General features: G+C 43.9%; 1 protein-coding gene across 1 annotated transcript in view; it reads right to left on the minus strand.

Moving 5' to 3' along the window:
* The window catches only part of supt5h (SPT5 homolog, DSIF elongation factor subunit), a 67,738-nt gene extending 52,040 nt beyond the window's left edge, over positions 1-15,698 (minus strand). Inside the window, exons 1-6 of the mRNA XM_084314654.1 lie at positions 15,586-15,698; positions 15,224-15,308; positions 14,043-14,208; positions 13,883-13,948; positions 6,450-6,464; positions 1,326-1,395 (exon numbers count right to left, since the gene is read on the minus strand). Coding sequence (XP_084170780.1) covers positions 1,326-1,395; positions 6,450-6,464; positions 13,883-13,948; positions 14,043-14,208; positions 15,224-15,307 — 401 coding nt within the window. The 5' untranslated portion in view covers position 15,308; positions 15,586-15,698. The remainder of the gene's footprint in view (positions 1-1,325; positions 1,396-6,449; positions 6,465-13,882; positions 13,949-14,042; positions 14,209-15,223; positions 15,309-15,585) is intronic.
* Positions 15,699-16,870: the final 1,172 nt, after the last annotated feature.

A 16,870-nucleotide genomic window follows, 5' to 3' on the forward strand; every position in this document is an offset into this window, starting at 1 on the left:
ATGGTCTGTGGCCTTGCATGTTTTTCTCCAAAGAAGGTTGCAAGTGACTTGGTTCCAAGTTCTCTGATGTGCTTGAATTACTTTCAGCCACTGGGGTACTGATGCTCGGTGGACTGTGGGTTAAATCCTGCCGCTGAGCTTCACTCGCCTGACTTGACCTTTCTCTCAGAAGATAATGGTCAATGAGAGGTCCCGGCCTCACTTTCTTCAACACAGTGAACATCCCCAGTCAAGGATAGACAAATTCATATGAATAGCGGAAAACGAATGCTTGTTAAAAGGGAGAGTCCAGAATGTTAAGCCTATCTGAGATATTGGGAGATCCTTTGAGATATTGGAAATGTTAGCGGTGCTAGTGAATTCATAATAAAACACAACATACGTGTGCCCTAAGTACTATGAAATTACACACTATAAATGTATTACATTAGATTAGATTTAAATGTATTGTAATTATACAGCACAAGGAAAATAGGTTTGGCATCCAAACGGAGTGCAAATGTAACAGTAAAGTGCAATAGTGATATACAATATATAAATTAGTACTAATGAGTAGTTAGCACTAATGTAGGCTTGTGGAAAAACATCATCTCTCTTAAAAAGGCAATGTGTGTGTGATGAATGAAGTGGATGCTTTCCACATGTTCATGTGGGATGAGGATAAACCACGGTCACCGGTAACCACTTGTAAAGACAACTGTACAGTCAGCTCCAGTAGAACACTTGGACAGAAACCTAGTGTTCGGATGCTTTTGGTCGACTTTGATGTGGGGAACTGTTTTTTGTTCTCACTTTTTCTGTATTTTTTGCTCCCATCCCAATTTAGTCGTTATGCCAATTCCCTTCCTGGTCGTTGCGCGCATTGTCCCACTGTCGGCCTAGCAAGGGTGTAGAACTACCACATGCCTCCTCCGATAAATGTGGAGTCAGTCAGCCGCTTCTTTTCACCTGACAGCGAGGACTCTCACTGGGGGAATGTAACGCGTGCAGAGGTTCACGCTATTTCCCCCACGATCCCTTCCCTGCTGAACAGGCGCCCCGACCGACCAGTAGGAACCACAGTTTACAACGACCAGGACACATACCCCGCCGGCTTCCCACCCGCTAACACTGCCAATTGTGTTAGTAGGGACGACTGACCAAGCTGGAGGTACCACTGACAGCGGGATTCGATCCCAGAGTCTCTGCGGTGGTAGGTGAGTGCATTCTCCACTGCGCTACCCAGCCGCCTTAATGGGCGACTTTTATGGACAAATGTGTTTCATAATCTGAAGGATTCCTCCAACAGTGACGTTGAAGTGCATTAGTGAAGCAGAGCTCGTTACCTATAGAGGTTCTGCAATCTCCTGGATCCAGAGTGATCCTCATTCAGAACCACATGTTCCATGTTGGATACTGAGAGAAGCGGAAAGAGGACAGGCATAGTTAGAACAAAATATTATAAATATATATATACACGTATTATTCTCATGAATAAATAATTAATCTCTACGACACGTGCAAACAACCTCTATCTCGGTCTCTCTGCCTCCATCTGTCTCTCTCTCTCTCTCTCTCTGTGTGTCTCTCTATCTGTCTCTATCTTAGTCTCTCTGTGTCTGTCTGTCTCTCTCTCTCTCTGTGAAATCAATTCACTTTCATAAGCGTAATAGTAAGAATGGGCAATAGAACAGTTTGAAAAAACGTTTCCCGTATCGAGAGAAGCGGCTGGCTTCCTCACTGACTTGCACCACCAGCACGGACAACACATGCTTCCAGGAAGCCTTTTCAAATGCAAAGAAAACTACAGTGTGAAAAGGTTTTGAAGATGAACCTCTCAAGTGTTGTCATTTGGGAAGAGTTCATATTTTTCATGCCCATGGTGAAAATTAACTAGGAGAATGCACTGAAGCGGGTGACGTCAGGGATGCTATACTGTTCCCAATGCTAAGCTAGTTTAGGCTAGCGATTTATTAAAGGGGACATGCATTGCTATTCCTAGCACTATTTGGGCAACTTTACACAATTCCTGTGAGTCTATTGAACACATCTGTACGTTTTTTTTTTTTTTTTTAAGGTGCATTGTTTTATATTTCTAATCAAGTACTCAAAAGCCACATTTTTCTCCCTTTGGATTTCAGGCTGTGTTGGCCTGGCTCCGCCCATAAGCACTTTGAGTGACAGTCGTCCACACAGTCTGCGACTGGCACAGAGAGAGACTGAGGGGGATACTAATTAATTTCGCCGCAGGGGGGGGGGCATAATCCCACGGGACAATGCATTGGTAACTTGTTTCAAATGACAATATATACCCCTGTGAATATTATTGTATGGATCGGAATAGGGGGGCGTGCACGTGGGAGCATGCACAAAGATATTACAGTGATATGCTGGTGCTCCCGACTGCGAGGGAGAGAGAGATAGAGAGGGAGAGAGAGATAGAGAGGGAGAGAGAGAGACAGAGACAAAGAGAGAGAGGGGGACACACGGAGGCACAGAGCACTTACACACAACCTGTGTAAACGCTCCGTGTGTGTGAGAGAAGACGGGTCCCTCTCTCTCTCTCTCTCTCTCCATCTCTCTCGCTCGGAAGTGAAGATATTTCCACTCGCTCTGCTGTCGCTGTTAACCATAGAGGGGGTGTTAGTTATGCAAATCAGTGCTATATTCATGTCAGCAAAACTGTCAAATCAGAACAGCTTAGTTGAGTGAGGGAGGATCTCGTGAACTCGAGACTAGACTGATGAATCAATATGATAATTAACGACACAGACCACATTGATATAATCCCCAATTGATAGGAAAACATGCTAAACACTGGAAAAGTCTATTTATAATGCATGTCCCCTTTAATGAATTTATTTTTATTTGTGCCTTATCAAAGACAGAAATCAATATACTTTTCTCATTTATTTCCCGACCTAGCCGGAGGTACCACTGCCGGGGAATTTAACCTGGCTCTCTGCAGTGGTAGGAGTGCTTAAAGGGGAACTATCTTATTGATGCTGGTAATAACAACACCAGCTCACAAGCCACGGCAATGGGGGGGGGGGGGGGGGTCGGCTGCTGATGGAGGCGCAGTGTTCAGGGTAACAGAGCATGAGGTGAGGCGGACCTTTAAAAAAGTGAATATCAGGAAGGCAGCAGGTCCGGACGGCATCCCCGGCCGCGTCCTAAAAGTCTGTGCCGACCAACTGGCCCCAGTATTCACTGACATATTTAACCTGTCCTTAGAACAGGCTGTCATCCCCACCTGCCTGAAGAAGTCCACTATTATCCCTGTACCCAAAAAATCCAAGCCTGCTTGCCTCAACGACTACCGCCCTGTAGCTCTCACCTCCATAGCCATGAAGTGCTTTGAGAAGCTAGTAAAGGGCTACATCTGCTCCTCCCTCCCCATCAACATGGACCCCCTGCAATTTGCATACCGCCCCAACAGGTCCACGGAGGACGCCATAGCCCATGTGCTGCACACAGCAGCATCACACCTGGACAAGAGGCAGGGGAACTATGTGAGAATGCTATTCATCGACTACAGCTCGGCATTCAATACCATAGTCCCCTCCATACTCATAGCCAAGCTCAGGGACCTGGGCTTGAACTATGACCTCTGCCAGTGGGTCTTGGACTTCCTGACTGGCAGACCCCAGGTGGTGAGAGCAGGCAACTGCACCTCCTCATCCATCACCCTCAACATAGGGGCCCCCCAGGGCTGTGTTCTGAGTCCCCTCCTCTACTCCCTGTACACACACGACTGTGTGGCTCAGCGGAGTAGCAATACAATCATCAAATTTGCTGACGACACAGTGGTGGTGGGCCTGATCTCTGCCAACGACGAGAGGGCCTACCTGGAAGAGGTCAAGGTCCTGGCGGGATGGTGCCAGGAAAACAGCCTCTCCCTGAACGTCAGCAAAACAAAGGAGATGATTGTGGACTTCAGGAGGTCGGGGGTCAAGGACTACAGCCCCCTCAGCATCGACGGGGCACCGGTTGAGAGTCAACAGCTTTAAGTACCTCGGAGCCTACATATCCGAGGACTTGACATGGACCACACACATTGACAGTGTTGTGAAGAAGGCACGACAACGCCTCTACTTCCTCAGGCGCCTAAGGAAGTTCCAAGTCAGTCAGAAGATCCTTAAGAACTTCTACTCATGTACAATAGAGAGCATCTTGACCGGCAACATCACCTCCTGGTTTGGGAATAGCACTGCACAAGACCGAAGCAGACTACAAAGAGTGACACGTTCAGCCGAACGCACAATTGGAGGGGGGCTCCCCACCCTCCAGAACATTTACAACAAGCGTTGCAAGGGCAAGGCTAAGAGAATCATTAAAGACTCCAGTCACCCGAACAACTGCCTCTTTGAACTGCTGCGGTCAAGCAAGCGATACCGGAGTCTCAAGGCGAGCACAGAAAGACTCAGAAGAAGCTTCTATCCCCAGGCCATCAGGCTGCTAAACGAACAATGAATGAACACTACACAACAACAACCACCAAACGCACATAGCACACACATCCACACGCACACACTCACTTAAACAAACACACTGTAGCACCCACTCCACACACTTTATAGCACACACCCACTTTAAACAAACACACTGTAGCACCCACTCCCCACACTTTATATTTATTGATGAAGGATTGCACTACAACTCGTACACCTTACTGTAAATTGTACCTAAATTGTACCTCATCCCATTTCTGCTTTGCACTAGATAGTACTGTACATTAGTACACTGCATAGTATTGTATATTATATGGTAACTCAGAACATTGTACATATGTCTATACCGAACACTGTGACCTCATTTTCTTCTTCTAAATTACATGCTATACTATGTTTGATACTATCTTGTCTAGCACAGTCTCTGGAGCGTAACAGTAAGAAGCATTTTGTATGAAAGTATTCTGTACTTCTGTATGACAACTATTAAAGAAACTTGAACTTGAAACTTGATAAATGGCTTTTTCCAGTGGTTTGCATTGTTTTCTAGCAATGTGGGGTTGTACCAACACTGACTAGATGTGAAATCTCTAGCTAGTCCAGTTTCTTCAGTTCAGCTCAGACAAGAACCTCCCTCACTGAACCAAGCCATTCAGAATTTACTCGCTCCCTGACGTAAGTAGGTGCTGATGATCTGCACATCTCAGCCCCCTCTGTGGTTGTTGTAGCCACCACCCACAATCAACAATTCGCTCAACAACGGAGCGAGTGGGAATAATGAGGAAGCGGTTTCCCTGTCACTGACACTTCCTCAAAAGAGAGAGGGAGAGAGAGGCTCTCATATGGTGTGACTCGTCTCGGAGCGATCTCGGAGCGATCTCTCCTCTCTCCCTCTATCTATCTATCCGTGTCTCCCTCTCTATCTCTCTCTCGTAGTATCAGCAGTGAGCACTTGCTGTATCACGTCAACCTGTTGCAAAATATCATAGCGCACGCTCCCACGCATATTCCGATCCGTGCAATAATATTCACGTGGTATATATTGTCATTTGAAACAAGTTACCAATGCATTGTCCCGTGGGATTATGCCCCCCAGCGGCAAAATTAATTAGTCTCTCTATCTCTCTCCCCCAAAAGGTATCTGCCAGTGCAGTGCAGTGGGTGACTGTCACTCAAAGCACATTGCGAGTATGGGCGGAGCCCAGCCAAAAACAGCTTGGAATCTTGAAGGGCAGAAACTGCTGCTCTACAGTACTTGATTAGAAATACAAAACAATGAATTAAAGAAAAATTATAATTACAGATGTGTTCCATAGACTCACAGGAATTGTGTAAAATTGCCCAAATAGTGAAAGAAATAGTAAGATAGTTCCCCTTTAAACCTCTGCACTCAACCCTTACATCCCTGGACTCTGTCCATCACTCTGCCCTCAGACTCATCACTACTGATAGATATGACACTCACCACTGTGTCCTTTACGAGAAGGTTGGTCGGTCCTCTCCGACTCCAACATCATTATTGGAATGGAATTTTAGAACCTATGGAACCCGTTCTAGTGACTGGCTGGTCCTTAAGGTCCCTGGGTTTGCTCTGAACTGGGTAAATCTGTATTTTGCTATGATGCCCCTCTAGCTCATGGAATGAACTCCAACAGTCCTTAAAGCTTGAGATTCTCCCCTCTGTTGCAGAGTTTAGAACCTTGATCCCCAACCTTTGTCAATCAAGTTGTATGTGTTTTAATTGATTTGTTATCCTTGCTTTTTTATGCTTATCTCTGTATGTACAATGGATGTGACTGGAAATAATGGAAACCTCAGTTGCCTTTCGAGTTTAAATAAAGGTTTGAAATTAAATGAAACACTAGCCAGATGCCCCCGGCTCCCCAGACTAACAGCAGACGGATAGTGCCAGACGGAGAAATGATGACACTGGTTAAGTCATCAAAACACCATAGGCTTCTAAACATCCCAAGCATTCATGTAATGAAAGAGATGACAGTGGCACCATAGACAACTTACCTTCTGCCTCCTCTGCTAAGGATCGGCCAGGAGCGGGAGAAGAGGAGCAGATTTAGATTAAGAAGGAGAACATAAACAAGGAGGGGAGGGAGGCGGGGGAAACGGGAAGAGGATGAGGAAAGGGGATGAAAGGAGGATGAGCAATAGGATGAGATGATCAGATAGGAGAAATGGTTGATAACAGGAAGAAGGAAGAAAGGGGGAGGAAGGGTAAGAAACAAATGCAGGGCACAGAGGAAGGAGAGAGAGAGAGAGAGAGAGAGAGAGAGAGAGAGAGAGAGAGAGAGAGAGAGAGAGAGAGAGAGAAGCCAAATGACAGTCATCAATGTACGGCATACAGGAGCACAGGCAGGATCAACAGAACACAGGATGGGGGGGGGGGGGCACAAAAAGGGAACATATTAATGATGACCGCATGAGACGAGGACAGAAGCAGGGGTACGGGCTGGGTATCGAAAAACAGTGCCATCAAGATATCAAAGAATTTTCTCAAATCAAATGCTGTTTTGGCATCCAATCACTACCAGTGATTTTGTACCAGACATATAGTTTTGTATCCAACATACTGTGTATACTGTATACGGTACGTGTATTTAGTATATTAAGATATGAACGGTCGTCCTTTATAGGAAACATAGTTGGGACTAAAATAAAAACAACTATTAGGATGTAGAGTATCAAACATGTATCCTTGTGGTATGGTATATAAGTATCAAATTCAAGGTTATCAGCATTGCTATGGGAAATGTTCCAAAAGATATCCAGCCCTGGGTGAGGCGAGGGTTACATTTTTAGTTATGCATTGTGACGTGCCATGACAAAGCTGAAATCACATATCAGTTAGTCCAAACATTAGCATTCGTCTGAGGCCTGTGGCACATAATGCAACTTCTCCAAGCATGTGGAGGAGGACAGTATCGCCTTCAGTGGGGGAGAAGATGTGTGTGTGTGTGAGCATTTTGATCGTGTGCACAACCTGTGAGCAACTTGGCTGATGAGTCATTATATAACCTAATAGGCTCCAATTGGCCCACATCTCAAACCCCGCCCTCTTTTCTTGATCCTCCCATCACAACAACTTTGCTTCCCTCTGACAAACTTTGTTTGTTTGACTGAGAGACATTTATTTCTGCAGTCATGGTAACAACAGTTGTAGGACCACCGGGAAACGTTGACCGCTATCGACTTTTCTTAAAAAAAATTGCCAAGAATGATAAAACAACATTCTAGTCGTTTTGGACACAGACGGTCCACAATCATTGTGTCTGTAGGGAGACGTGGGCAGTCAGAAATATTATGGGATGTCGGCTGACAATCGCTGCCAAAAAGGTCCTGTAGTGGTCAACGTTTTCTGGGGAGCAAATAACTAGTTGACCGTTTGTAAACTCGGACCAGAGTTTCCCAGGTCGCTCAGCTCTTATTGAAAATGTATGGATTTCCGGTGACTGCTCGACCGAGTTGCTCCCAGTGTATGTATGCACCATGAGAACCGAGTAGGCTTTAAAAGGAACACGCCAAATTGATGGGAAATGCACTTACCGTCTTCTCCAGAGTCAAAAGATAAGAGACCCGTTTACCTCCGTGTGCGTTCAGTAGGAAGCTAACCGGCTGCGAGCTAGCCTGGCTTACCACAAATGAATGAAAGTGGATACAGATTGGCTAGCCTAGCCTTTGGCCAAAAACACCTCTCCTGGAGTTTTAAGCTAGGCCAGTTGATACGTATGCACTTCAATTACTTTGCGCTAAACTGAGCTAGCTTGGAGCCGGTTAGCCTTCTACTGAATGCACAGCGAGGGAATTGGTATCCATCTTCTTGACACGACTCTGGAGAAGAAGGTAAGCGCATTCCCATAATGTTGGCGTGTTCCTTTAAAGAACAAAAAGGGTCATGCACAAATTCCTACCTGTTGGCAAAACTATCCAGCTACATTGCATCGACATGCCGCTCATGCATCCCAGTCACAACAGGTAGCAGGGTCAGGCAAATGATCACACTGGGTTCTCTGCGTAGGTTATTATTTAATTATTACGGTACTATTATTATTATTATAAAAAATGTACCTAAGCACGGAAGCGTATTGCTGCCACACCAGAAACAGAAACGTGAAACGTTTTATGTTAAAATAATAAGTTATCACGTTATAATGTGATACTGATCCTTTTTTCCGTTTCTGGTGTGGCAGCAGTATGCTTTCGTACCTAATCATGAATTGTATAGCCGTCTCAAACTAAATAACTATCATCATATAGATTCTGTAGTCTAGATTCATGAGTTTGTCACAACACAAATTAACCACCTGGCTAAATTTGAACAATAAAAAAAAATAGCTTGGTCCCGGGCTCATTATAATACACCAGAACTCAAGCAAAGACCTCCCAGAAATAGACGTACGGCTCATTTCAGGTCCCGATACGTAGATTGAGAACCCAGGGATTAAATGATACACAAAGCCAATAATGGACTTGCCCTCTGTGCTCCATTAGGTTAGACCGATACACGTTTACAGACACAGCTGTGCTGAGATGGGATTTATATATTTTTTTTTAACAAAAATAAAAAAAAAACATAATGTGGTTGCAGGTTTTATCATGAGCTGATATTCTATTTGACTGGGAAATACAAAGAATCGTGAATATCAGGAGTGGATTTACCGTTAACTGAAGAGGGCATGCACGATAGAGAGGATATTGATAAGACAAGGAAAACACAGTCAGACACTACTAATGCAAGTAATAATAATAATAATAATAATAATAATAATAATAATAATAATAATAATAATAATAATAATAATAATAATAATAATAATAATAATAATAATAATAATAATACATAAGTCCATACATGATTTCGCCTATACTGTTTCACATTATTATTAGCATGACCTGAAACAGTTCATCCAAAGTAAATTCAGGACATGGTAATAAGAGAAACAGAAACACTTATAGAAGGCAGTCGTATATCATTGGCTGAAAATGGCATTTCACAGTACATCAATTAAAAGTATATAATTCAGTATGAGATGTTTGGACCAAATCTTATATCTTAACCCTTTCACTACCACACTAGAAGGTTATAACCTTTCACTACCACACTACAGAAGGTTAACCCTTTTACTACCACACTACAGGCTGTTGGTTAACCTTCTGTAGTGTGGTAGTAAAAGGGTTAATCTCACACGAGGGATTTCAAACAGCTGTTAAGCTTCATAATATAGTATGAAGACTATAAACATGAGAAACTTCCTGCCTGCCAAATATGATCACAGGCATATCTTACACATAATGCTTTCAAGATTCCACACAAATATTAGCAAGAGTCACTGCATGCACCGTAACAGAGTTCAATTATCAATATTCACACAGTGGCTGAATATGGATAATTGAATCCTTCAAATAGGGCTGGGCAATACACATATATTTACAATTATCATCCCAACTTTGTTATGGTATGGTGAGATTTCTTGATATTGTGAATTGCGATACACAATTTGTTTGTCTGAATTAATGATAAAAAGTACATATTAATGTTGATACTATCACACATGATCCTGCAGTCTAATGTGATGAGCCTAAAATAGATCACATAATGGGGCATTATCCACGCGGACGCTGGTATTATAGGTATAGTTATCATAGGTATAGGGCGGCTACGTGGCGAAGTGGGCAAGGCACTCGCCTCGAATGCTGGAGACGCTGGGTTCGATCCCAGCGCTCCACATTGCTTTCAGTTTAGCTGGTCGTCCGTACTAATACACATTGGCCGTATTAGGGGGTGGGAAACTGATGGGTGGGGATCGGGCGTTGTGGACAGCGACTCCTACAGGTCGGTTGGTGCGCCTGCGCAGTGGAATCAGGAAGTGTCGGGGGCAGCGTGAGCCTCCCACGCGTTACTCCTCGCCACTGAGAGATCGAGCTGCGCAGGTGAAAAGATGCGACTGCTGTTACCTCAAGTACCGGAGTTCATACAATCTAAATTGTAACTAAGATATTTGCTGGGGGTAAAACACTTTTGGGCATAGGTCACTAGATATATCAGTCTATTATAGTAAGCCGCAAGCACTGCCCCCTAAAGTACCTGGACGTCAGAAAAGTCCTACCCCTGGAGCAGGATCTTTTTGGGGGCAAAATTATCTCCTGGAACTTAGACCCTGGTCCCTGCAGTGCAAACGCAACAAGTTTGTGATCAAATTGTTCCTAATAAAGTTTCAGCGGTGCAAACGCGGCTTTATATGCCATCTCAAAACGCATAGGAAGCACCTTTTCAATGTACCTCGTTTTGGCCACATCTCAAGGTAGCATGCAGTGAATCCTTAGGTGGAGTAGGATATCCCATCACACCTTGCGAACTGGCACTAAACCAACTGACTTCTTTGTACTTTTATGTCAAAATAGCTGTGATTGATCGCTCAGAGGGGCAGTACCAAAATATAATGGAGGTCAACAATTGGCTGAAAGTTAGGTTTTCAGCTTGCTGATGGTGTAATGGCTCTTACATGTGGCACCTACTGCTGCCAACCCGTCCGCCTCCCAAAAGGGCATGGACTTCAAGGGATTAACATGTGATCATCCATACCTCTCATTAGGGATGGGTACCGAATCCGGTACTTTTAAAGGTATCTATCGAATCACGTCGGTACTATCGACAGAGTACAGATTCACGTGAGATCCACCGGTGCCACATTTCGGTAACGCAAAAAAAATATATATATTCAACGTTTCAACATTTCGTTTACCACAAAACGAAACCTATGAAGTGTGCCGCACGTTCACGGCGCACAATACACACTTACCTAGGATTTGACTTGATTCAACAACAATAGTGATGCACGATATATTGGCCGCCGATATAATATCGGCCGATATGGCAGTTTTTTCACACATCGGTATCGGTCCGATATCAAGATAGGGCCGATATGGGCCGATATATATATATAAAAAAAGGATTTTTTTTTATTTATTTTTTTTGGCCTTAAATAGTTTCAAAATATCAGTCATTTCTGAAAATAAGTTACAAAAGAAAAAAAATGCGTTTTGGAAAATAGCTCATTATTTGATTATCATAAAAAAGTGTTTTCTATACAGAGATATCGACATCGGTATCGGCCAGAACAGCAATATTAATATCGGTTATCGGTATCGGACACACTTTTCACATCGGTGCATCACTAAACAACAACAAAGCAGTCGGGGCAATGGCAAGCCGAAAAACGGTTGCAACGCTCGCTGCAATATTATATATACAAATTGTTCTAAATAAATAATAATGATAATAAATCATTTGAAGTTTGGACTCATTTTTTACAACTGAGGTAGGTAGATAAAATGTTTAGAGACGAAAGTACCGAAAAAGGTACCGTTGGGTACCGGTATCAATTCACAGGTACCGGTATCGGTTCATGTGAACGGTACACAACCCTACCTCTCATCCATAGATTCCATACCATTAACACTTTCAGTGCCGGCCATTAACATGGTAAAGCATGGTTAATGCCAGCACCCACTTCAATGATAGCGTTGTGAACGCATAATCTCTGTCTTGAATTATGGCTATGTGTCTAATCTGCCTGTCGCTTATCAATGACTTGTTTGCAGTCAACATTGTCGAAACGGATTGTTTTTTTTTATCGGTTCATTTCCGTTTTATAGCATTTTGAAAAGCCCTCGTTTTCAAGGAAAATATAAAGATTTCGTGATAAACGGCATTTACTGGAATATTCTGGCATACACAAACACGTTGTAATTTTTCTGCCTATTTATGAATCATTTTCAAATAAACGCTAGATTATCGATAGTATATGTGTACTTATGCACGCTATAGAGGCGGGCTGAAAAATCGATTCTCTCATTTCCTCATCAGCGATCACAGCCACACACACACACATAGGGCAAACGGTTATATATAGGTGAAAATAGCTCTGATTATCCTAAGACTGGTAAAATAGATTCCTTACCCGAGATCAGATGTTATCCAAAAAGATTATTCCAATTCCTGATCGCCATTCCAAATATCGATCACGCTTATTGATTACAGTGTTGGGTACTGTAAATACATAATCCACACGTTTTCCGGGCCGGCGAGTAGGGCTGCACGATTAATCGATTTTAAATCAAAATCGCGATTTGGAATGATGCAATTATCAAATCACAAAACAAAAAAAAATCGCATATATTCTTTATTTTTATTTTTTTTAACCAGGAAGTCCCATTGAGATACAAGATCGGTTTGGGAGAGGGAGGTAAGGGGTTTTAGATTGTGTGTTGTGAAGTTTAGACTTCAGAGAGGGAGAGTAAAGTACAGAAAAAAAAGGTACCGTTGGGTACCGGTATCGATTCCCAGGTAAAAATAAACATTTTCAGGCTCAGTGTCCCAAAAAGACCCACAGCGTAGGCCAGATGCAAGCCACATTTTACAATAAACCTCTGTGGTGCTGCGTATTTTTTTTAAATTATTATAATCGCAAATTTAATCGCAATCGCAATATCTGTCAGAAAAATCGCAATTAGGGGCGGCTACGTGGTGCAGTGGGCAAGGCGCTCACCACGAATACAGGAGACGCTGGGTTCGCCTGTTCGAGCCCAGCGCTCCACATTGCTTTCAGTTTAGCTGGTCGTCCGTACTAATACACATTGGCAGTATTAGGGGGTGGGAAACTGATGGGTGGGGATCGGGCGTTGTGGACAGCGACTCCTACAGGTCGGTTGGTGCGCCTGCGCAGTAGAATCAGGAAGCGATGGGGGCGGCGCCCCTCCAAAGCGCAGACCCGACGCTGAAAGATCGCACCGCGCAGGTGAAAAGATGCGACTGCTGTTACCTCGAGTATCGGAGGGGACTCGTGCTATGTATGACTTAGTCCACATTGCAGCCGGCTTGTGGGAGGCAAGAAACAGCGTTCGAGACAGGGGAGGGTTGAATTGGATGATACGAAATTGGGATGGGAGAAAAATTGAAAATGGGAGAAAAAGTGGATCAAAAAAATAAATAAAAAATAATCGCAATTAGATTATTTCCCAAAATCGTGCAGCCCTACCGGCGAGCACAATGGATCCTTCAGTTGGCTTGAGGGAAAAGTAAAATGAGGAAACTGTCAGTGTAAAGTAATGGGGTGCAGTTACACAGGGAGAGACGATAGGGGGCGGTATCTTCCCAATTGAGGCTCGATTGATGAAATATGAATTAAAATCGCCAATAAATTTAAAAAAAAAGACAAACAAACGCTATATAGCGTCGGGGGCACTCAAAGGTCGGCATGAACTAACGACAAAACGCGTCCGTGGCACTCAATGTGTTAAGCACCTCTCGTAATATGTATTGTTAGTTAAAAAGCTCCTTCTGCATACCGTGCCATCTATTATTTGCCATATTGCCCAGCCCTACCTTCAGATTATACGTATAAAGATATCATGTTTTGACAATTTGTGTGCATCTTCACCTTTCTCCAGAATGTCCTCGGCTCCCTCCTCCCAAGGGTCTTCATCCTCGTACTCATCATCCACATCTGGAGAGAGAGAGAGAGAGATTATTTCAACCTCATACATTTAAATTAAATTAATCTAAAAAGGAAAAGACCCAGTTGAGTCCGTCTTCCATACCAGCCTCGTCCAAAATGAAGCCGCCATGGCGCGGTTTCTTCCTCGGCCGATCGTCGTCGTCTTCCTCCTCTTCTTCGTCATACTCGTCCTCCTCCTCCATGAGGTCCTCCCCCTCTTCCTCCGCTACCTTGTCGCTGCCCACTGGGCTCGCCGTCTCTTCCAGTTCCTGGACAGATATTCAGCGGCTCAGACGGATGTGTTCCGGGCTTGAAATTAACCCTTTCACTGCCACACTAACAAAGGGTTAACCCTTTCACTGCCACGCGACAAAGGTTTGACCCTTTCACTACCACACTACAGAAGGTTAAAACCCTTTCACTACCACACCATCTGTAGTGTTGTAGTGAAAGGTTAACCTTCTGTAGTGTGGTAGTGAAAGGGTTAACAGCAGCCGCATGTGGATATGTTTTTCCTGTGGCTGCTAAGTTTGTCTACTAGGGTAGTCCACTGTAGACGAACGCCTTGGGCTAGCATGGTATAGTATGATTGGATTTGTGTCTCCGTTGGGTTTCTTGTAAACTCTCCTATTGCTAGGCAACCTTTCAAAATTCACATCATTCACCAACTGTGGTACACAGGCTAAACCATGATGATACGACAGTCCCAGCCCGGCTTTGGCCAGGTCAGGCCAGATTGTGAAAGGTGGGCTGGTGTGGTGACAGTAGCACTAGCCACCAGCCACAGTGGCCACAGAAGGACCCACTTAAAAGGTGTTGTAAGTGGTATGTATGGTCAAAATAGTGTTAAATAGCTCTACATTCCAACAGCCATCACTGATATAGATTGACTGGTCAGGAACATTGGTCTCCCAGTCCCTCCGCTCTGCAGTAAACAGAAACCCATTTTCTAGTGGTATCCCTTCCCACTTTATCCAATCAGCTGAGCGAACCCTTAGATAGTGTACTTATTTCACGACATCTAAACAAAATACTGATGTTGTTCTTCTTACCAGTTAGTCAGCTATGTGATTGACACGTAAAGTACAAGTTTGGCCATGTCATGACCAACTTTATTTTACCTTACACATTGCCGTTGTCTATATTTAGCAAAGCATTAACTGGTTAAGCTAGTAATCAGTAATGTGAAAACTGTACACAATTACGGCGTTATTACGTTAGCTATCGTTCAGTCACTCTGACCTGGTACTGGTAGTTAGCTTATCTGGCTAACCGTTAGCATACCTCATTCTCCTCCGCCTCCTCCGCTTCTCCATCGCTGCTGCCTCCACTCTGACCGGAGAAGTCGCTCTCTTCACTATCTGACATTCTGCAATCCCCGACAGAGTGTAAAAAGCCATGAATAAACACAAGGACACCACACTGCTTCGCTTGCTAGCTAACGCGCTAGCTGACACTACTCAACACACCTTGCAGAAGATCAGGCCAACAGCAGTTCATTGAAACACATGATAACATTCAAGATGGCCTAGCAAACATGTTAGCAACGCAAGCTAGCAAGGTTCACATGGAAATATATCTCAAATTAGACCTCAAAAACGGCTTCACGTAAGTCTGAACAAACGCGTGCCGTGAGCACTTCTTACCTTTCTTTAACACACGTTTTGCTTTACACCTCGCCAAATGAAACAATAATGTAGACGTATTTACTTAGATCACTTGTACGTATCTTCCCGGATGCACACACAACTGCCGCGAGATTAGGAAAGCTGCGCGCGCAGTCCTCCAGACAGATGTCATCGCGCGAGTTGGTTTGAGTAGGGGGTATCTGCAGAGCCAGGCGTGGACGGGTTTGAGGCGAGGCTTGATTGATTGATTGATTGATTGAAAACTTTATTAACAGATTGCAGAATGGGTACAATACAGTACAGCTCAATACACACAATTGTTAAGGGGATGCAGACCAGAGAAAGACTTTCGTCTTGTTTACATCAGGGTCCCCCATTTTCAATTCATCAGGACATATATGACATACATGACATACAGATATTCAGTACTGCTACATCTATACATTTATGACATACCAGATTTGCAAATACAGTACTGTTTGTGATACAGAAGGAGTCAGGAAAAGGGAGTATATACATTTGACGTAGAAACTGTACATTGGAGGAGGTTGGGTGGGGGGGGGTTGGGTACACTGGGATATTGACAACCATACTGGGTAATCTACATTGGAGGTGGTTGGGGGGGGCACACTGTATATACAAGCAAAACTGTACATTGAGGGGGGGGGGGGGGGACACTGTACAAACAAACAAAATTGTACATTGGACTATTGACAAAACTATACTAGGTAAATGACTGTACATTGGAGGGGGTTGGGTTAGGATATTTACAGGGGCCAGTGTTGAATTGCAGTCTCCCGTAGGTGTCCCTTGAGAGAGGTTTTGAAAGTGGGTAGTGATCCACATTCCTTTACAGCTTTGGGTAGGGCGTTCCACATTGATGTGGCATAATTGCGAAACGTGTTTAGTCCCTTATTTGAGCCGAATCTGGGTTTAACATGATTTGTGGAGCTCCCTCTGGTGTTGTGATCGTGGTATTCACTGACCTTTGGGAAGTATTTTGACATGTACATGGGTACCTTGGTCGTGTAGTGTATCTTGTAGACCAGGCCCATTTCAAGTTGCTGTACTCTGTCGTCTACTCTAAGCCATCCTAGGTTGTCAAAGTGTGCAGGGGTGAGGTGGGTTCTAGGAGTAAGGTCAAGCAGTAGTCTGACCAGTTTGTTTTGAGATGTTTGTAATTTTGTTTTTAGCGCCTTTGAGGTGCTTTGGTACCATGAGGTGCAAGCATAGTCGTAGTACCCCTGAATGAGTGCTCCTGCTAGAGTCTTCAGGGTATTCTTGTTTACCAGAGAGGAGATCC

Source organism: Notolepis coatsorum (assembly GCF_963971535.1).
Source record: "Notolepis coatsorum genome assembly, chromosome: 1".
Lineage (NCBI taxonomy): Eukaryota > Metazoa > Chordata > Actinopteri > Aulopiformes > Paralepididae > Notolepis > Notolepis coatsorum.